Source organism: Protobothrops mucrosquamatus, unplaced genomic scaffold, assembly GCF_001527695.2.
Source record: "Protobothrops mucrosquamatus isolate PMUCROS unplaced genomic scaffold, P.Mucros_1.0 scaffold315, whole genome shotgun sequence".
Classification (NCBI taxonomy): Eukaryota; Metazoa; Chordata; class Lepidosauria; order Squamata; family Viperidae; genus Protobothrops; species Protobothrops mucrosquamatus.
The window spans coordinates 691953-709517 of record NW_015386655.1 but is presented as its reverse complement, the minus strand read 5'-3'; the positions used below and the strand labels follow the sequence as shown (position 1 = coordinate 709517).

At 40.9% G+C, this 17565-nt stretch overlaps 1 protein-coding gene across 10 annotated transcripts in view; it reads left to right on the top strand.

Moving 5' to 3' along the window:
* ATP2B3 (ATPase plasma membrane Ca2+ transporting 3) overlaps positions 1-17565 on the top strand; it is an 80382-nt gene that overhangs the window by 24124 nt on the left and 38693 nt on the right. For 2 of the 10 annotated variants that reach the window (XM_029283997.1, XM_015815129.1), the window contains exons 6-12: positions 838-860; positions 5894-5930; positions 8743-8907; positions 10268-10482; positions 12140-12382; positions 14969-15210; positions 17186-17420. In XM_029283997.1, the coding sequence (XP_029139830.1) occupies positions 838-860; positions 5894-5930; positions 8743-8907; positions 10268-10482; positions 12140-12382; positions 14969-15210; positions 17186-17420 (1160 nt within the window). Of the gene's footprint in view, positions 1-537; positions 542-837; positions 861-5888; positions 5931-8742; positions 8908-10267; positions 10483-12139; positions 12383-14968; positions 15211-17185; positions 17421-17565 lie in introns of all 10 variants that reach the window. The other 8 variants (XM_015815133.1, XM_029283996.1, XM_015815131.1 and 5 more) reach the window with 6 other exon arrangements.

The window sequence follows — 17565 nt, the reverse complement described above, 5'->3', positions numbered from 1 at the left end:
ACTGTTCTGAATTATCTAAGAACTGAGATAGAATAAATATTCTGGAACCATTGCTCAATGCTTGCTCAGTAGGACTTTTCCATATAACTATTTCCCCAGCACAATGCTCCCTACGATTAGTACTATAATTCTGACATTCTCAAGAGAATCCTGGCTGGACATTTTTGTAGTTATAGTTTCAAAGGCACTAGGTTGAGAAAAGGCCGTTTGGTAAAGCTGTTTTATCATCTCACTCTACTTTACCTTCTTTTAATTGGATCCCGTTCTTTTCCAAAGATGTCTCATTCAGTGTTAGGAATCCACTCATCTTTTCTGCTCTCACCATTCCTTCCTTCCTTGGCTTCACAAGCCTTTCTTCTCCTTACTTGCCAGGGAAGTCCCTGCACTGCATTCTGACCTCTGATTTGTCCTCTTCTTCTCCCTATGCGATTGGGAGAAGGTATAAAGAATCCAACTCAATCAGTCATAGGCATTGCTCGGGCAAGCCATTCACCCATGTGATCGGTTTATTTGAAATATTCTCCCAGCAATATACAGAAAAGTGACTCCCACACAGTTGGGAGAACACTGAAAGGGCACAACTTGTGCAATAACATTTGAGTCAGTACGCTTGGATGAATAGTGCTGAAGTTTGACTCAGCATGCTGAATTATGGTTCATCATTTTTGGAATCTGCCTCAGCAAGGAACTGGGCACAACTCAAAGCTTTGGTATTTGCTTCATTGTTGTTGCTTCCATATAGCAAGACTTACTAACCACATTAACTCTCTAAGAAATTAGAAAAACTGCTGCAGCTTCTTTCCCTGTCAGTGTAAAATAAATAGCTGATGTTCAAAGAAAAAAAAAGGTGCAAGAGAAAAGTGTCCCATTCTCCCTAAATTCCCTTTTTTATTCCATCTGAATAATAAGCAACTTAATTCTGTGTTAGCTTGTTAATTATGTTCAAAATTGTATTGATTTAGTGCTGGCCCTAACAAAATCTACTACAATACAATTAACCCCTATTCAAAGAACAATTGAGCTTAAGGGGATAGTAGTACCGAATTCTTCGTAGCAAAGGGATTTTAAATAAATGGCATCTTAAATAATTACTTTATTTTGTTATTAACTTATCTAATAGGAAGTTTGGGGGTTTTGTATTGTGAGTTTTTAATGTTGTAAGCCTCTCAGAGTTGTTGTCTGTGAGTTGGGTAGCCTGGTGGTTTCTACAACACTTCCATATATATTTTTTTGACAAAAAGCCATTTATGTCAATCTAAAACTTCTACTGGCTGAAGCATTGCCAATATCTCAGTCAAAAACTATGTTAGCCAATCACTGTCAAGCAATCTTCCTCACCCAATAAAACTCACAATACTTATTTAACCATCTCTCTCCATAATAAGTTGGCTTCCTGTTTTATCATTTTCCTACCTGCATGTCTTCCTAACATTCCCTATTGCCAGGTCATTGTCAGAAGATGCATGTTATACTGTAGTGACTTTACTCTAGTTAGTTATTATAAGTTAGCAGACATAACTCTGGTCAGAATCTGGACGTGAAATCATTTGTGAATCCTATCCTACGTACACTTTGCCTTTAGGTACCCATCACAGTCAATTTAAATACAACGGTAAATTGTCCCACTGTCATAATGCATTAATAATTAGCATAATGCATTAATTCAAGCGCTAAGTGACTGCATCCAAAATGATGCAATATCATCCATCATTAACATCAGCCATGATGAGTGTTTAGTGCCAGAATAATTATCCATTGTTTCACTAATATGTTAATAAATGTGGACTGAAGACTGACATCTTGGCTGTTTGTCTTGGAGGGCTCTGATGTTGAAACTAAGATATCATGTATCTGGCAGAGCAGAAACCTGACTCCTGTTTTTCTTTGCATTTTTGACAGAGTAGGGAAATTATTTATGATAGCATAATCTTAAGCAAAAGTAGAGTTGAAGATCATCAGCACACTGTTGACACCCACTTCAAAACTCCCCAGCAGTTTCATATATTTGTGAACAGTATGGGTGGGATGTTTTCTCCCATGGCCATTCTGGGCAAGAAAGATCACAAGTACTTTAAAACAAAACCCATTAAACTCAGTTTTGGTATCAAAAGTTGCTAAGAAATCCATGAGAATTGGCAGGATAGCACCTCCCCACCCAGCTTCTGGTTAAGGTCATCCCTAAGCCAGCAGAGCTTTTAGCAGTTGTTAGCTGAAGTTGGCCATCAGTTTAGTCATTGTCTGTGGCCATTCTCCTTATACTATAGCCTACAAATTATCTATTAACAACTGAGCATCAGAGAAAACTAGGTAGAAATCTTCTTCTTCTTCTTCTTCTTCTTCTTCTTCTTCTTCTTCTTCTTCTTCTTCTTCTTCTTCTTCTTCTTCTTCTTCTTCTTCTTCTCCTCCTCCTCCTCCTCCTCCTCCTCCTCCTCCTCCTCCTCCTTGTTTCTGCTTCTTGCTTCTTGCTTCTTCTGCTTCTGCTGCTTCTGCTGCTTCTGCTGCTTCTTCTTCTGCTTATCCTCCTTCTCCTCCTCTTCTTCCTCCTCTTCCTCCCCACCCCCTTCCCCCTCTCTCCTCCTCCTTTCTCCTTCTTCAAGTAAAAGTAGTTCTTCAGTATTTTGTGTTGGTTCAACTTGAAGGATGATACCTCTGTCATCTCAGAAACATCTGATCAAGAAAATAAAAAAAGAAAGTGAGAATTTTGGTCTATTTCTGAACATCAAAAAGACCAACCTCATGACCTCTGCAAGGAATGGAAACATCAAAATAAAAATTAACAGTGAAGAGATAGAATGCATGGAAAAATTCATTTTCCTAGGATTGCAGAGCATTCAAAGCAGTAAATGCAGCCCAGAAATAAAACATCGGTTTGCACTGGGTCAGGCAGCAATAACGTACTGTACATGAGCCGATTATGGAAAAGCAAGGACATCAGCCTGGCAACGAAATGTAGGTTAGTCCACTCTAATGTGTCCCCCATAGCTACCTATGGTTGTGAAAGTTGGACCTTAAAAAAAGAAAGACAGGAAGAAAATCGATTCATTTGAGCTGTGGTGCTGGAGAAGGCTCCTGTGTATTCCTTGCAATGGCAAAGATGACCAACAAGCAAGTACTAGAGCACATAACCCCAGACACGTCACTGGAAGACAAAAGTACAAAACTGTGCCTCACTTATTTTGTCCATGTCACATGGGGAAATTCACTGGAGAAAGCAATTATGTTTGGAAGAGATAATGGTAAAAGAAAACCAGACCTTGCTGGCTGGATACCATCAAAGCTGACACAAGCCAGAGCACAGAACGACTCAAAGAAGTAGTGCTAGATGAGAAGATGTGGAGACCTGGCCCATAGAATTGCCAAGAATTGGACATGACTGAATGGATAACATCAGCAGCAGCAGCCTGAAGGGAGAATACTAGGGCCACTGGAGAGAACATATCAGCACCTATGCCATTTGTTGGAAGAATTGATCAGTGAATCTCCTTTAATACTTGCAGATGCCTATACTGTTGAGGCAGGAAGGTACCTTGGCACAAAGTGGGGAATGTTGCATTGCCCCACAATACAACATTCCATGGCCAGGCCTGCCCCTCACAATAGCTGCCACTCCAGTTGTCATATTAATGTTGCTTCTGTCTTCCCTGAGTCCCACTTATTTTAGCCCCTGTTGTGCCTTCCCCTTCCATACATACCAGCATCCTCTCTGTGCTGGATCCCTTCTTTCACTGATTCCCTTCTCAAGGCCAGATCAAAGGTTATCAGCACGGAGAGTATAGGAGATATGTGTGCACTGCTATATCTCTGAGTATCCAAAGAATGCATAATCATCCACACAAGCCAGTTATGAACATCCACAAAAACATAAGAAGAAACTTATTGGTTCATATCAAATGCTCATGTAGTCTAGTCTCACAGTATTCCAGGGAGATGACAAGTAGGAGCTGAAAGAAACACTCCTTGTTACCTCCTGAAAACATAATTGCAAGCAAAACATTCCATCCCTGATGGAAATCTGTGCATGTTCTTTCATTCTTGCATGTTCTTTAATGATGGTTCCTCTACATAGAAAGGGATGCATTCATCAGGCATCACATACTTCAGTTAAGTCTATAACAGTGACATGCACGCCAGTGCAGTTGGGCAGCTGATAAATTTTAGTATAATTGTGGTTGAAAAGAAGAAAGTGGATAATTGATCTGGCAACACCAGGGAATATAGAACAGAAGGCAAAGAATTGGAGAAGATCACTAAGTATCAAGACCTGAAAATCAAAATTGAAAGATTATGACATAAGCCAACCATGATGGGCCAGTGGTTATCAGCACGCTGGGTCCATTCCCAAAAAAATTTGGATGGCACTTAGGAAATCGGCACATTGACAACATTTCCATCTTTCAATAGTAAAAGGCTACACTGTTTAGATTCACACATAGACTATGCTGATACATTACGACATTCTGGGTTCTTGGGAAGAACCTGTTACATATGAAGGCCAATACCAGCTAGAGAACTAGCAGCTGTGACTTTACATTATTGTGAACAGATAATAATAATAGGCAACAGGTGGAGGAAAACATCAAATCCAATCTAAGGATCTAGCTGGCTCTGTGGACAACCATAATAATCCATTTTGGACTCAGCCCAGCTCCTGCTGTTCCTCTTAGTAATTATCTGGACTTGTCTGCTCATTCTACAGGTTGTTTTTATAGTCTTCCCTGAGTTTTAATCCTAACCATCACCAGGAGGATACAATAAATTACAGGTGCTGCTTACATAACACTAAAAAAGAGAAAGAGTTTCACTTCTTCTGGATAAAAGGAAAATAAATGTATAATATATCTCTCATTCTAACAGTTGATGAAGAACTTCAAGAAATGTGTTCATTCTTCTTTTTTAGCCTGTCAAAATAAACTCAGGCTGGACAGCTTTTCTAGGACAGGGTCCATTCCAATAAACACCCATCTTCTAGAAAGTGGGACATCTGGTACCTTAGAGCAGGAAGCCAATAAGTGCATTAAGGATGAGGAGACCAGGCCTTCTCTTGTTCTGGGCAAAAAGAGGTCAAACAAGAGAGTGAGAAGTAACAAGGCAGAGAGATGGAGACAATCAGATATTTTGCCTGAAGCATCCACAAGAAGTGATGCTGTCACTACCAGCATCAACCAGAATCATCACATGGTCAGTTGTGATTTATGAAGAAGACTTCTATCATCTTTTTAAAAGTCATGCTGGGACAATCTTGCTTGGCTTAGTTTCTTCAAGGAGAATATTCTTTGATAGAAAAGCTGTTTCTTTTTTTTTTTAGTACATTCCACTTTAAGATCTCTCTATGTTCATTGCTATATTTACATTTCTCCCAGTTTTGCAGATCCAATACTATGTTTTCACTTAGCCTGTTTGAGCATCTTATCCTTGAAATCAGTCGAGATTCCACCCTTTTTCTTTTTTTTTTTCTTTTTAAAACTATCCCCATTCTTTTCAATAGATATAGTTCAATCCAATATAGCGGTAGATTAAAACCACCAGATTAGGCTCATTTCTTCTTGTTATAGCTATATGTTGCATGTGCCTGCACTAATGATCCTCAGCCATGTGTTCTCCAAATATGGGATTACAACCCCTGCCATATCCAACCAGCCATTGGCTGTTGGTTTACAATAATGGAAGCTGTAAATCAGTATAATTGGTGGGGATCAGATTGGAAAAGACTGACCATATCCTACAGGGCATAGTGAGAGGAGCTTTATCATGATCCAGGCTCTCCATAGTATGTATGTGTGCTTGTGTGTGTGTGTGTGTGCGTGTGTGTGTGTGTGTGCACGTTGTACTGGTGCTGTGCTGTCTGTTCTCAAGTGTCCTGTGTTTGTCGTTCCCTTTTTCTGTTGTAGGGAAGCAGCAGGATGGGGCAGTGGAGAATAATCAAAACAAAGGTAAATGTTTCCCCATCGTATCTCCTAAGTGCCTACATTTAGTTGGAGGTGCCAGCGATATCAGAAAGACATAACATTCTCCGAGCTTGATAGTCTACCTCAATATTTTTTTAGTTATACCATAAGTTCCAATGCATTCTTTGTAACATTTTTTCCAGTAGTAACAAGACTAGACTTGATGATCTGAGGTCAAGATATTTAGAGCTTGTCTATTTATTTATTTTGTTTATATTTCCTATTTTTTATTTTGCAAATTTTTCATGGCCTATTAAGCATCCATATATTCCACAACAAACTCTATTTCTCCATGATTATAGCCCTGAAGATGTTCATTAGATGGATTATAAAAGTCTGCACATGAAAAATGAAACTCAGAGAACCTCTACAACCCATTAGTTAATTAAATGCTATCAAGTTCAGTTCATTTCCTAGGAACTGTAGGAATAAATATGTGTCATTTTGACCTGCTCTTCCAGGAACATGTCAATCATCCGGTACTAGGACCAACCAAAATACACCAAACTAGCTGTATTTAGAGTCATAATATATAGTTAATTTCAGGTGTTTGAATTACATCTTTAGAGGGTACTGTTGAACCCTAGGATTCTACTGTATAGTAGCAATTGATATTTGATTGACTGTGAATTTAGTCTTCAGATTTAAATAAAACACCTCTGGTTAAGCAAAGCACAAAAATTTAAAAAAGAAAAAGAAACATGGTGGATGTTGAGGTTTTGAAGTAGAAATTGATATTGGATAATGCACTTAGGTTAGATTAGTAGATAAGACCTCAATGCATCCTATTCTTTTCAGCCACTGGTCATGCTCACCATAGCTGATAAAGGCTGGATTTCAACATCTGGATGCCCACATCCCCACTTCATCTAACATACAAAGTTTCATAAGAGACCTCACTTAATCCTGGATTTTCTACCAGTTTACAACCTAGAACTAGAGGCATGCAAATGTTTTAGTCAGATTCTATTTTCTCTTCATTTCCAAGCTAAAAGAAATCTGGCTCCATCTACCAGACAATATCAGAGTTGCTTTGATTAACCAACATTCTCTGTAATATCAGCAGAAAAGTAAAAAAAAGATATATGTTATTAAGATGCTATACTAGATGCTACATAGTAATATTAGATTTGCTGGACTTTGAACTGAATATTGAATATTGAACTTTTTGAACATTGAACCTTTTTGGCAGTAGGCCTGTCAAAAGAGCTTCTTTCCAAGGAAGAATAAAATGCAATATGACTGTTTGGAAAAATAAGCATCTTGTGCAAAAGACAGTGTTAGCAAAACTTCTGTTAAAGCATCGGAAAGTAATGGCTATTCAGCCTTAAAAGAGATGAGTGTCTTCTTCATTATATATTATATATTGTATTTCTCTAGGTTCAGTATGCATTGAATGAATCAGAGAACAATATGTCCCACCTGAGTTGCAAAATTTCTGGACCTATCATGAAAATAAGTTTTGTTCGACCTTGGCAGCTGAATGACTTTTCTATAATAGGTCCTAATGTTTGTTGAAAATCTCTTTTTCTCTCTCTGGAATTTACATTTTTAGAGCTCACTGGGAAAATCATTGCAGTTAAAACAAGCTAAGTTGGTTATAAAGATGTGTTCTATATATTGGAAGAATTTCCATGAAAAGAATGCATGGGAATGATGTCCCAAAGGTGCTTTTTCAAGAGGCAACTGGACTGTCTTTGTTTTCTCTTGAAGACATTTCATCTCTGAGATGAAATCAGAACTGAAGAAGCTTCTTGGAAGAGAAGTGAAATGTCTTCAAGGAAAAATTTAAAAAAGTCCAGTTGCCTCTTGGAAAAGCACCTTTGGGACAACCATGACGTGGATCACTGAGAATCTCCATAGACATGGGAAGAATGGCACTTTTGTTTAGATAACTGATGTGTGCATGGATGTAGATGAAATAGAGGAAGAGCAGTGGTTTGATTACTGATGGTTAAATAAGCCATGGTGATTTAGTCCACAGGTTATGATAAATCAAAACCAAATAAAGTCATAACTCATTTGTAGTGTATAAATCCAAATCACTCTTAATATTAGCAATCAGAATATATTTTACAATAACACCATTTCCCTTAAACAAGTTGCTACATTCAGAAAAAAACACAGAATAGAAAAACACAGGACTATTATAATGATCTACGATGTTGCCTGGGAACACACTTTATAAAAATCCAGGAATGAATCATGCAGTAAAAAGTAATTTTGAAAAACCACTGCAGCCCTAACATTGGACAAATTCTGCTTTACCCAATATATCCATTTTGATTATGGCAACAGTTGCAAAACTGCAAAAGAACACAATTCATTATGGCCTTGCTTTTATGCCTTTAATAGAAGACTGAGTTCAAACCTCTTGCTAAGTCCTAAGTTAAAAAAAAGTACTTTGTTCACTCAGCTACAATTGGTTGGATTCACATTTCACTTTAAACCATAAACCATGGTTTATAAACTGCTACCGGTATGTCTAGTTTCACATATCTTGCTAACCCAAAACTGAACATCATAGTGGTTTCGTACAAAACATACATTCAGTTACAGGCAATGAAGAAGTTTTTTTATGGAGATCAATATACTAGGAAATATCTGCCTTATTTTATTTTTATTTTTTTGTAGCATACCAGGATGTTATTTATAAACAACTGGATGTTATTTATAAACAACTGGATCAAGAAAAGTAAAACGCACAGACACAAACAGAAGGGCAAGCATAGTAGCAGAATTATAATAAAGAGTCAGCAATTCTGGCGAAACCATATTTGCTCCTTTCTCTCTGCAGCCAAAAAACAGGACGGGGCAGTTGCCATGGAGATGCAGCCCCTGAAAAGTGCCGAGGGTGGTGAGATGGAAGAGCGGGAGAAGAAGAAGACCAGTGTGCCCAAAAAAGAGAAATCTGTCTTGCAGGGGAAGCTCACCAAACTGGCTGTTCAAATTGGGAAAGCAGGTACGAGGGCAGTGAGGGGAGCAGCTGCATTGTAGCAATGGTGGACACTTCCCTCCTTTGGAAAGGGAAGTGAGCTTGGATGCACCATTGCTAATAAATGAATGAATAATATCCTTGGCTGGGAGAAGGCCAGCTATGCAGTATGTATGAATCAGGCAAGGATTTGTCTTTTCATTGATTCCGTATTAATTATTTATCCATTGTTACTCTTTGTCAATGTTCTAATTCGGTTTTAACAGTTTTAGAGGGATAATGAACTAACCCTGACATTGAAACCATACTCGGGGTCATGGGAAGCCTAATTCGTCTTTCTCTCTGCCTTTCGAGAGAAGCATACAGTACACGAAGACTCAGCCATGCCTTAGTCCTTATGAAAGACAGAACTGTTAAGTTATAGTTAAGGCAGCTCAGCTAAGAAGCTGTAATATCAAACAAATAAGGGTATCGTGTATTTATCTGAATGCTGATTCTTTGTATTTACCATGTATCTGTTTTATTACTGTATTTAATCTATTTTTTGTTTATTATTTTATCCTATTTTATTTTACTTGATACCACTGTAAGACTAATCAATTAATAAACTATTTATTAAAGCTAAGTCTTTGCACTCAGGAAGATGGAGTGTATAAATTCATAGTGTTTGGTCGATCATTTTCTGCCGATTAAACTGGAACTTTTGATGCCCAAAGGCCCTGTACCCAGTTTCCCATTATTCATGGTATTAAAAGGCACCTGTTCTTAAATAGGTCTGTTCCCTATAGTAGGGAGGGGAGAAAAATCCCCTTAAAACCTGGTCCTTTGGTGGAATCAACCTTGCCAAGGTGCCGAGCAGATGCTGCCGAGAAGCTGAATTTCCATCTCTATGGGATGGAAACAGACACATTATTATAATGTTACCATGAATCTCTAGTACTCCCTTAGGTTCACGTTACAAATATAGTGGAAAGGGGGTGAGATTGCTCCTCTTTTCTCTACATACTTGCTTTGTTTCCTTGACTAGCCTCCCTCAATCGATTGTCCTAAAGATTGAACTTCTTTAACAGGTTTCATTCCTATTCTAGAGATATAGGTTGCTGAAAAGAGATATAATCCCGAGGCCATCAGCCTGGAGAAGGCTGTTTAGATAGCAACAAGTCCCATCAGTTCGCATTTTAACAATGAAAATTTGTGGACTTGACCGAGCCAAGAAGCCCTTTGGGGATTTTTCTTCTCACATTCTGGCTTTTAATACAAAATGTTCTCAAGATGCAAGCTTATTTGCAGGGTGTGTGATTTCACAGATTCAGGTCTTGCTGTCACATCTGACTGTCTCTTTTCTTTCTTTCTTTCTTTCTTTTTTAATTTCCTCCAATCCTGCTAGGGCTGGTGATGTCAGCTATCACAGTCATTATCCTCGTCCTGTATTTCATCATTCAAACCTTTGTTATTGATGGAAAGACGTGGATGGCTGAGTGCACTCCTGTTTACGTGCAATACTTTGTCAAGTTCTTTATTATCGGGGTCACCGTCCTGGTGGTGGCCGTGCCCGAAGGCTTGCCACTGGCTGTCACTATCTCTTTAGCCTACTCTGTCAAGGTGAGCGTTATGTCCCGAGTGCCTTCACTGGTTTTCCCTAAAATACACAGCTGGACCCTTGGCTATGCTCTTGTGTCATCTACTCCCATAAATGCCCTCTGGTGGCCATCCCCCTTTGAAGCTCTTATGCAAGTTAACCTACAGGAAAGTCTAAGACAGTGATGGCGAACCTTTTAGAGACCGAGTGCCCAAACTGCAACCCAAAACCCACTTATGTATCGCCGGGTGCCGGGTGGGCGTGGACCACCGGGTGGGCGTAGACCGCTGGGTGGGTGTGGCTACGGTGGTCATGGCAGATGGGTGGGCGTGGCCAGGGTGGGCGTGGCCAGCTCAATGTTGCTCCTGGGGAGGGACACCTGTGGGGGCCGGGCAGGGTTGGGGGAGATCCTGGGGGTCTCTGGCTGGTGGGGCAGTGGGCAGGAGGCTCGTCCTGCGGGGTGAGGCGAGGCAAGGTGAGACAGGGTGGGGGTGCCATTGTGGCAGGGCAAGGCAAGGCAGGGGCTGGGGTGGCTGCTGCCTGACACCATCGGCCCCTGCACACAGAGGCCAGAGAGCGCATGGGTGCTGGGATGCATCCAGCCACGTGGGACCTCAGCGAGTTAGCAGGCGGCTGGTTGAAGAGGGATGGTTGCCATCTCCGGGGCATGGCGTGCATGCCCACAGAGAGGGCTCTGAGTGCCGCCTCTGGCACACGTGCCATAGGTTCGCCACCACTGGTCTAAGAAGATTTGCAGACTAGATCACAAGGCAGATCATCATCAATCACCTTGAAAATGATGCACTCATGATTAAGAATCAGCATGCATTTGTCAAGAGCTATTTTCACCAGATTACTGGTTAATTCATTTTCTAAATCAATAATTTCCTTAATAAACTGTAGGAATACCAACTTTTGAAGAAGTATCCGTGGTTCACTGATTAGCAAGCTACTTTAAGCATGGGTGAAATAGGACAATTAGGTAAATTGTCATTAATGGTTAGCTCTCTAATGGATTCTCATCCAGCTGGAATAAGATATCATTCCTGGATCTTATGATCTTTAATTTTCGGATTAATAAGTGGGATGGAAAGTCTAAACGGATGCTTATCAAATGTACAGAGGAGACAAAAGTTTCAGGGATGCCCAACATTTAGAGAACAGAAATAATATTCAAATAAAACAAAAGTGTCCTGATAGGTTATAGAAATGAAAGTGACAGCATGAAGTGTAACAGAGCAAATGGAGAATTCTTCAGGTAGGAAACAATAATCAGTCATCCAGATACAGAATGGGCTGTGAAAAAGATCTTAGACTTAGAGGAATTTTATTTTTATTTTTTATTTAGGGTATGGCATCTACAGAAGTCAAGTATCTTAGAAGAGTTGATTACCAACTGAATATAACAGCGTGATGTGGCTGCACAAAAGTACAAATGTATATTTTGGCACTTAGAGAGGATCAGGATTTTCAAGGGGGGCTCTGAATACATTAGGAATTTTGTCCTTTAAATCCTCCAATTCCCACCCCCAAAAAAGACTCAAAACTTTCCCTCGTCTATTCTTGGAACACTATAGGAATGCAAGTGGGTGGGATGCTGGGCCCTAATTTGCTCACTCTTCTCCTTTGGAGAAAAATACGTATAAAGTGAAATGTTTGAATCTCTTTTCTTGACTACAGAAAATGATGAAAGACAACAACCTGGTCCGGCATTTGGATGCCTGTGAGACAATGGGCAATGCCACAGCCATCTGCTCGGACAAGACAGGGACCCTTACCACTAATCGCATGACAGTTGTGCAGTCCTACATGGGTGACACTCACTACAAGGAGACACCTGATCCCAGTAGCCTGACATCCAAGACACTGGATATGCTGGTGCATGCCATTGCCATCAACAGTGCCTATACCACCAAGATACTAGTGAGTAGTAGCCCCTTTTGGAGACATTCCTTCCTAAGGCTACATTGGGCTAGAAATGCAGTACTATTATGTAACTAGGGAATCTATGGTTCTCAAGATGCTGTTGACCTATCACTCCCATTATCATTATGTATGTTGGCTGCAGTCTTGGGAAATGTAGCTGCCTGTGAAATAAATCAGCATTATTATCTCCATGATAAGCAGGCTAAAGATGTTCAAAAAAATTAGGGTGATATGGGAAGGGGCTAAGACTAACATCTAACATTGGTGTAAAACTAGCTCTGTAATTTGACTTGAAGTGATATTTAAGTTGGGAACAATTAGCAATAAATAAAAATTGCAGACATGAAGAAGAACTAAAATCCCCAACAGCTGGAATGTTAAGAAGCTGTGCTCTAAGTTTCTGAAGAAAAGTCCAGATGGAGAAAGATGATCTCTGGTTAATAGTTTGAATGGCAAGCAGGAAAAGAGGTGGAGTCTCAGAGAGATGGAACTCACAGAAGAGGGCAGGTTTCTTGAATATCCCTACAACAGTTCAAGAACGTGGAGAAAATCAGACTGGCCATTTAGGAAAAGAAAGCTGAATTCATGCAAAATGGAACTGAAGGTTTTCTGCCTTTAGTTCTGGGTGGTGTGGTCCTCCCCCAAGGGTGGTGTGGTCCTCCTCCAAGTAGAACTAAAATAACTAAAAAGGTTGGGGGTTCCTCCTAGATTCTCAGCTCCTGCTTGCAGAGCAGGTGGCAGTCTTTGCACAAATCTATATTGTGTGCCAATTGCCCCCATTTCTCCATTGGGAAGGTTCTATTTGCAGTCAGCCATGCCTTGGATAACTCTTGTCTAGTCCAAGCGGGGACTGCATGGGGCTGCCCCTGAAGACACCTCACCACTGATCCAAACACAGCCGTGCAAGTAGTTATGGGAGCACCTTGCTATGCCCATGTAACATAACATGGACTTTCAGGTCTGATTGTTACTTATAAAGCTCTTCATGGCACAGAGCCTGATTATTAGTTGAACTGCATGCTTTGGATTGCCATCCAGTAAGATTTAACCGAGTTGGTATCCCACCACTCAGGCGTGGCATCTGGTGGGACTCAGAGATGTGCCTACTCTGTCACCACACCTGCTCTAAGAAATAGCATTTGTGGTTCAGAAATTAGAGCAGTGGTTCTCAACCTTTTTAATGCCGTGACCCCCAACCGGTCGTAAGTTGAGGACTAAACTGGTCGTAAGTCGAGGACTAAACCGGTCGTAAGTCGAGGACTAAACCAGTCGTAAGTCGAGGACTACCCAACCGGTCGTAAGTCGAGGACCTTCCCGGCCCAGGAGCACCGCGTATGCGTGGTTCCGCCCCCTGCGCCGGCCGAGGTCGACCAGCTGGCCCAGCTCAAGGGAGGTAAGGCACCCGCCGGAAAAGGGGAAAAAAATGGCGGACAGCCTTGCTTGGCGACCCCCGTGAAATGGTCGATCGACCCCAAATGGGGTCGCGACCCATAGGTTGAGAACCGCTGAATTAGAGGAAGAGAGGCTGAACCACAACATCAAATCCCATTTTGTCCTAGATCAGCAAGCTTAGTTTTTATTTCCTTTGAAGGCTCTAGTGAGCTCCAGTTGATGATCAGACCAGTTGTGAGAGCTAATTGGATCAGGCCACCATTCAGCAGCATCCACAGAAAGGTCCTGCTGCATTGCTATTTAAGGAGGAGAACATATGGCCGCTAGCTCTGGAATTACACTACTTGGGATGCAGCTGAATGGAAGCCTTTCCTAGTCTTGAGGCACATATAGAAAAGATTTCATGTTTGAAGGCATAAGGATGAGCATTGCTAAATTATTTCTAGTCCTGGGACTTACCGCCTGCAGATTGTTGCCCAATTTCCTTCTGATCCAACCAAACTCCAGTGGAGGAAGTCAGCACAACTTGGAGAAAAGTGAGTGGGATAATAAATCTCTGGTCCTCCAGAAGTTGCTGAACTAAAACTTTCATCATCCGTTATGACTCATGGTATTGACAGAAGCTGCTGAAATTGTAAACCAGCAACATCTGAGGACCAATCTCTAGGGGTCTAGGCATACTGGTGGCCTGCGGGCCGGATGAGTCACGCACAGGCCACACCTACCCTGGCTCTGCGAAGGTAAAAAATTATCACAATATGTCAAGATATGTCACGTAATGCGATCGAATTTGACATCTGTGGTCTAGGGAGGGTTCCTGATATTCAAGAAACCTGCCCTCTTCTGTGAGTTCCATCGCTTCAGAAAGGGTATCTGTCCAGAATCACATTCCAAATACTTACCTTGATAGGCTATCAAACTGCCATTTTAACTGTTTGTTCTTTCTTTAATGGCTGGCTGAGGAATTCTGGGAGTTGAAGTCTTCAAGTCATAAAGTGGCCAAGGTTGGGGACCTCTGCCTTAGATTCAAAGGCTATTACAAACCTGAATTCTGGGAGCCAAGAATTTGAGTCAAGTGAAACACACACACACACACACACACACACACACACCATGCACACACTTTTTGGTAGAAAAGTGATGAAGTTAGAAGAACTGAATTGGGTGTTTCTCCTTTCTGACCCACTTCAGCCTCCAGAAAAAGAAGGGGGTCTGCCACGCCAGGTAGGCAATAAGACCGAATGTGCACTGCTGGGCTTTGTGCTTCATCTGCGACGTGACTACCAGCCTGTCCGTGAGCACATTCCGGAGGAGAAGCTCTACAAGGTTTACACCTTCAATTCTGTCCGAAAATCTATGAGCACCGTCATTTGCATGCCGGATGGTGGCTATCGCCTCTTCAGCAAAGGCGCTTCTGAAATTGTCCTCAGAAAGTGAGTCTGCTCTGCACTGTAAATGGTGAAAGGGACTTTTTCATACAGATAAAGGCTACCCTCTTAAAATGGGTGAGACTATCTCATATTCTGGAACTTGCACCAATTATAAGTGCACTTGGTTCCCTATGTCAATCTTGAAACATTCCCATACATTCTTCTAGGAATTCTTCCAACTGTGAAAAGTCAGCCTTGTTATCTGCATGCTATTGGAATCCAAACAAAGGATTTATTTTAAACTAAGAAGCAGGCTAAAGAAGTTTAAATAAATCTGAGTAATAGGGTGATGAGCCCAGAGCTTGTCTAAGGCTACCTACGTACCTCATTTGAGGATACATTTGGAATGGAGACAATCAACAATGAATAAAATGGCCAATTGTGAGGGACAACAAAAAATCAGGCAAGAAGGAAGGAGAAGCAGGAACTTATAAATAAGTTTCATCCCTCTCTTCAACTCTTACAATGGCAGATAATAATAATAATAATAATAATAATAATAATAATAATAATAATAATAATAATAATAATAATAATAATAATAATATGTTAAGTGCACACCTAGAACAATGCATATTGCACCTCTGTTCTGAGAGCTGCATTGGTTGCCAGTTTGCTTTTGAGTCCAGCTCAAGGTTCTGTTTTTTTCATGGAACCATGCTATCCGAGGCACTGCCTCTGCCCAGTTAAATCAGCCTGCCCCATTAGATCTGCCAGAGAAGGCATGCGGTGCATACCATCAGCTAGGGACCTACATTTGGTGGGGCCCAGAGATGTGCCTTCTCTGCTATGGCATCTAACTTATGAAACATTCTCTCTCCCCCCCCCCCAAAAAAAAGAATTAGATTAGTTCCATCCTTTTTGTTATTCTGGAACGCCCTCCAGACCTGGTTATATTATCAAGCCTGGTGCTCCCAGGGAACCAGAGATATGCTTAGATGACTCAATTACTGAGCTGGCTATTTTTATTCCCTCTTTGCCTAGGGTTTGTATCTTTGTTTTTATAATATTTATTGTTAATGTGCTTTTTACATTTTTTTATATTGTTGGTTTTTTATAAGTGGCTTAACCCACTGTGGACGACCTTTGGTGAGATGGGCAGCTGTATACATTTGATTAATAAATAAATACATAAACAGAAACACTCTGCGACCGACCACAATCATAAAATCATCAGTCAATTGCAAAAGGCAGCTTTACTCAGAACAGCTTACATCCTACGAAGATACTGCTAACCCCATCAAACAATGGCATCTGCCTATCCCAGGTCCTTGGGAAGAATGCGAGAGGTGGACAAAAATTCAAAATCCAGTTTAAACATAAGGCTGACTGTGTGACCAACCTTAATAAATTAAAGCAGTGTTTCATGAAAACAAGAAAGTAACAGAGCATTATGAAGTTAACACAGGCAATGCTGGCTTAATTAAAACTTTCAGGATGATGGCCATTGGAGAAGCTCTGACACGGCTCAGGAGTCAGAATTAGCAGAATTCCTAAACTTGAGTTTTCATTTGTCTTGACCTGTCTTTAGCTACCATTACAGCCTTTTGCAGAGACTTCTTTATAAAAGAGCCAATTTGGTATGGTGGGTAAGGACTCAAGCTAGAAACCAGGAGACTTTGAGTTCTCCTTCTATCTTAGACAAAAAAAAAAGTCAGCTGGATTACCTTGGGCCAGTCACTCTTTCTGAGCCTTAGGAAAGAAGCAAGGGCAAACCACTAAAGAAAATCTTGCCCAGAAAACTGCAGGGACTATCCCAAGCAGTCGCCAGGAATCAATAATGGCTCAAAGGAACAACATTTTTTTTTCTTTATCAAAACGAGCTAATTTTGAAAAGTTACTGTCTTTAATAAACAATCTGGATAAATGAGTCGTTGCATACCTTGTATGGCAGAACTGGTACCAAAGCAGAAAGGATTCTGTATAAACTCCGTTTGGTGTATATATATGTGTGTGTGTGTGTTCGTCCCTCTTGCAGGTGCACAAACGTTCTAAATAGCAATGGAGAGCTTCGTGCCTTCCGGCCCAGGGACCGAGATGAAATGGTAAAAAAAGTGATCGAGCCCATGGCGTGTGATGGGCTGCGAACTATCTGCATAGCCTACCGTGACTTTCCAGCAGGGAAGGAGCCTGACTGGGATAATGAGAATGATATTGTGATAGACTTGACCTGCATTGCTGTGGTGGGGATTGAGGATCCTGTGCGACCAGAGGTAATGGCTGGATAGAGGTGGATTTTTCTCTGAACAAACCTACCTTTGTGCCCCTTTCCTAGTCCCACCCTAGTGGGGTTTTTTTTGTATTGTTTTGTTTGGGGGGGGTGTTGAGTCAGGGGAATTCAACTCTAGGCTTCCAATC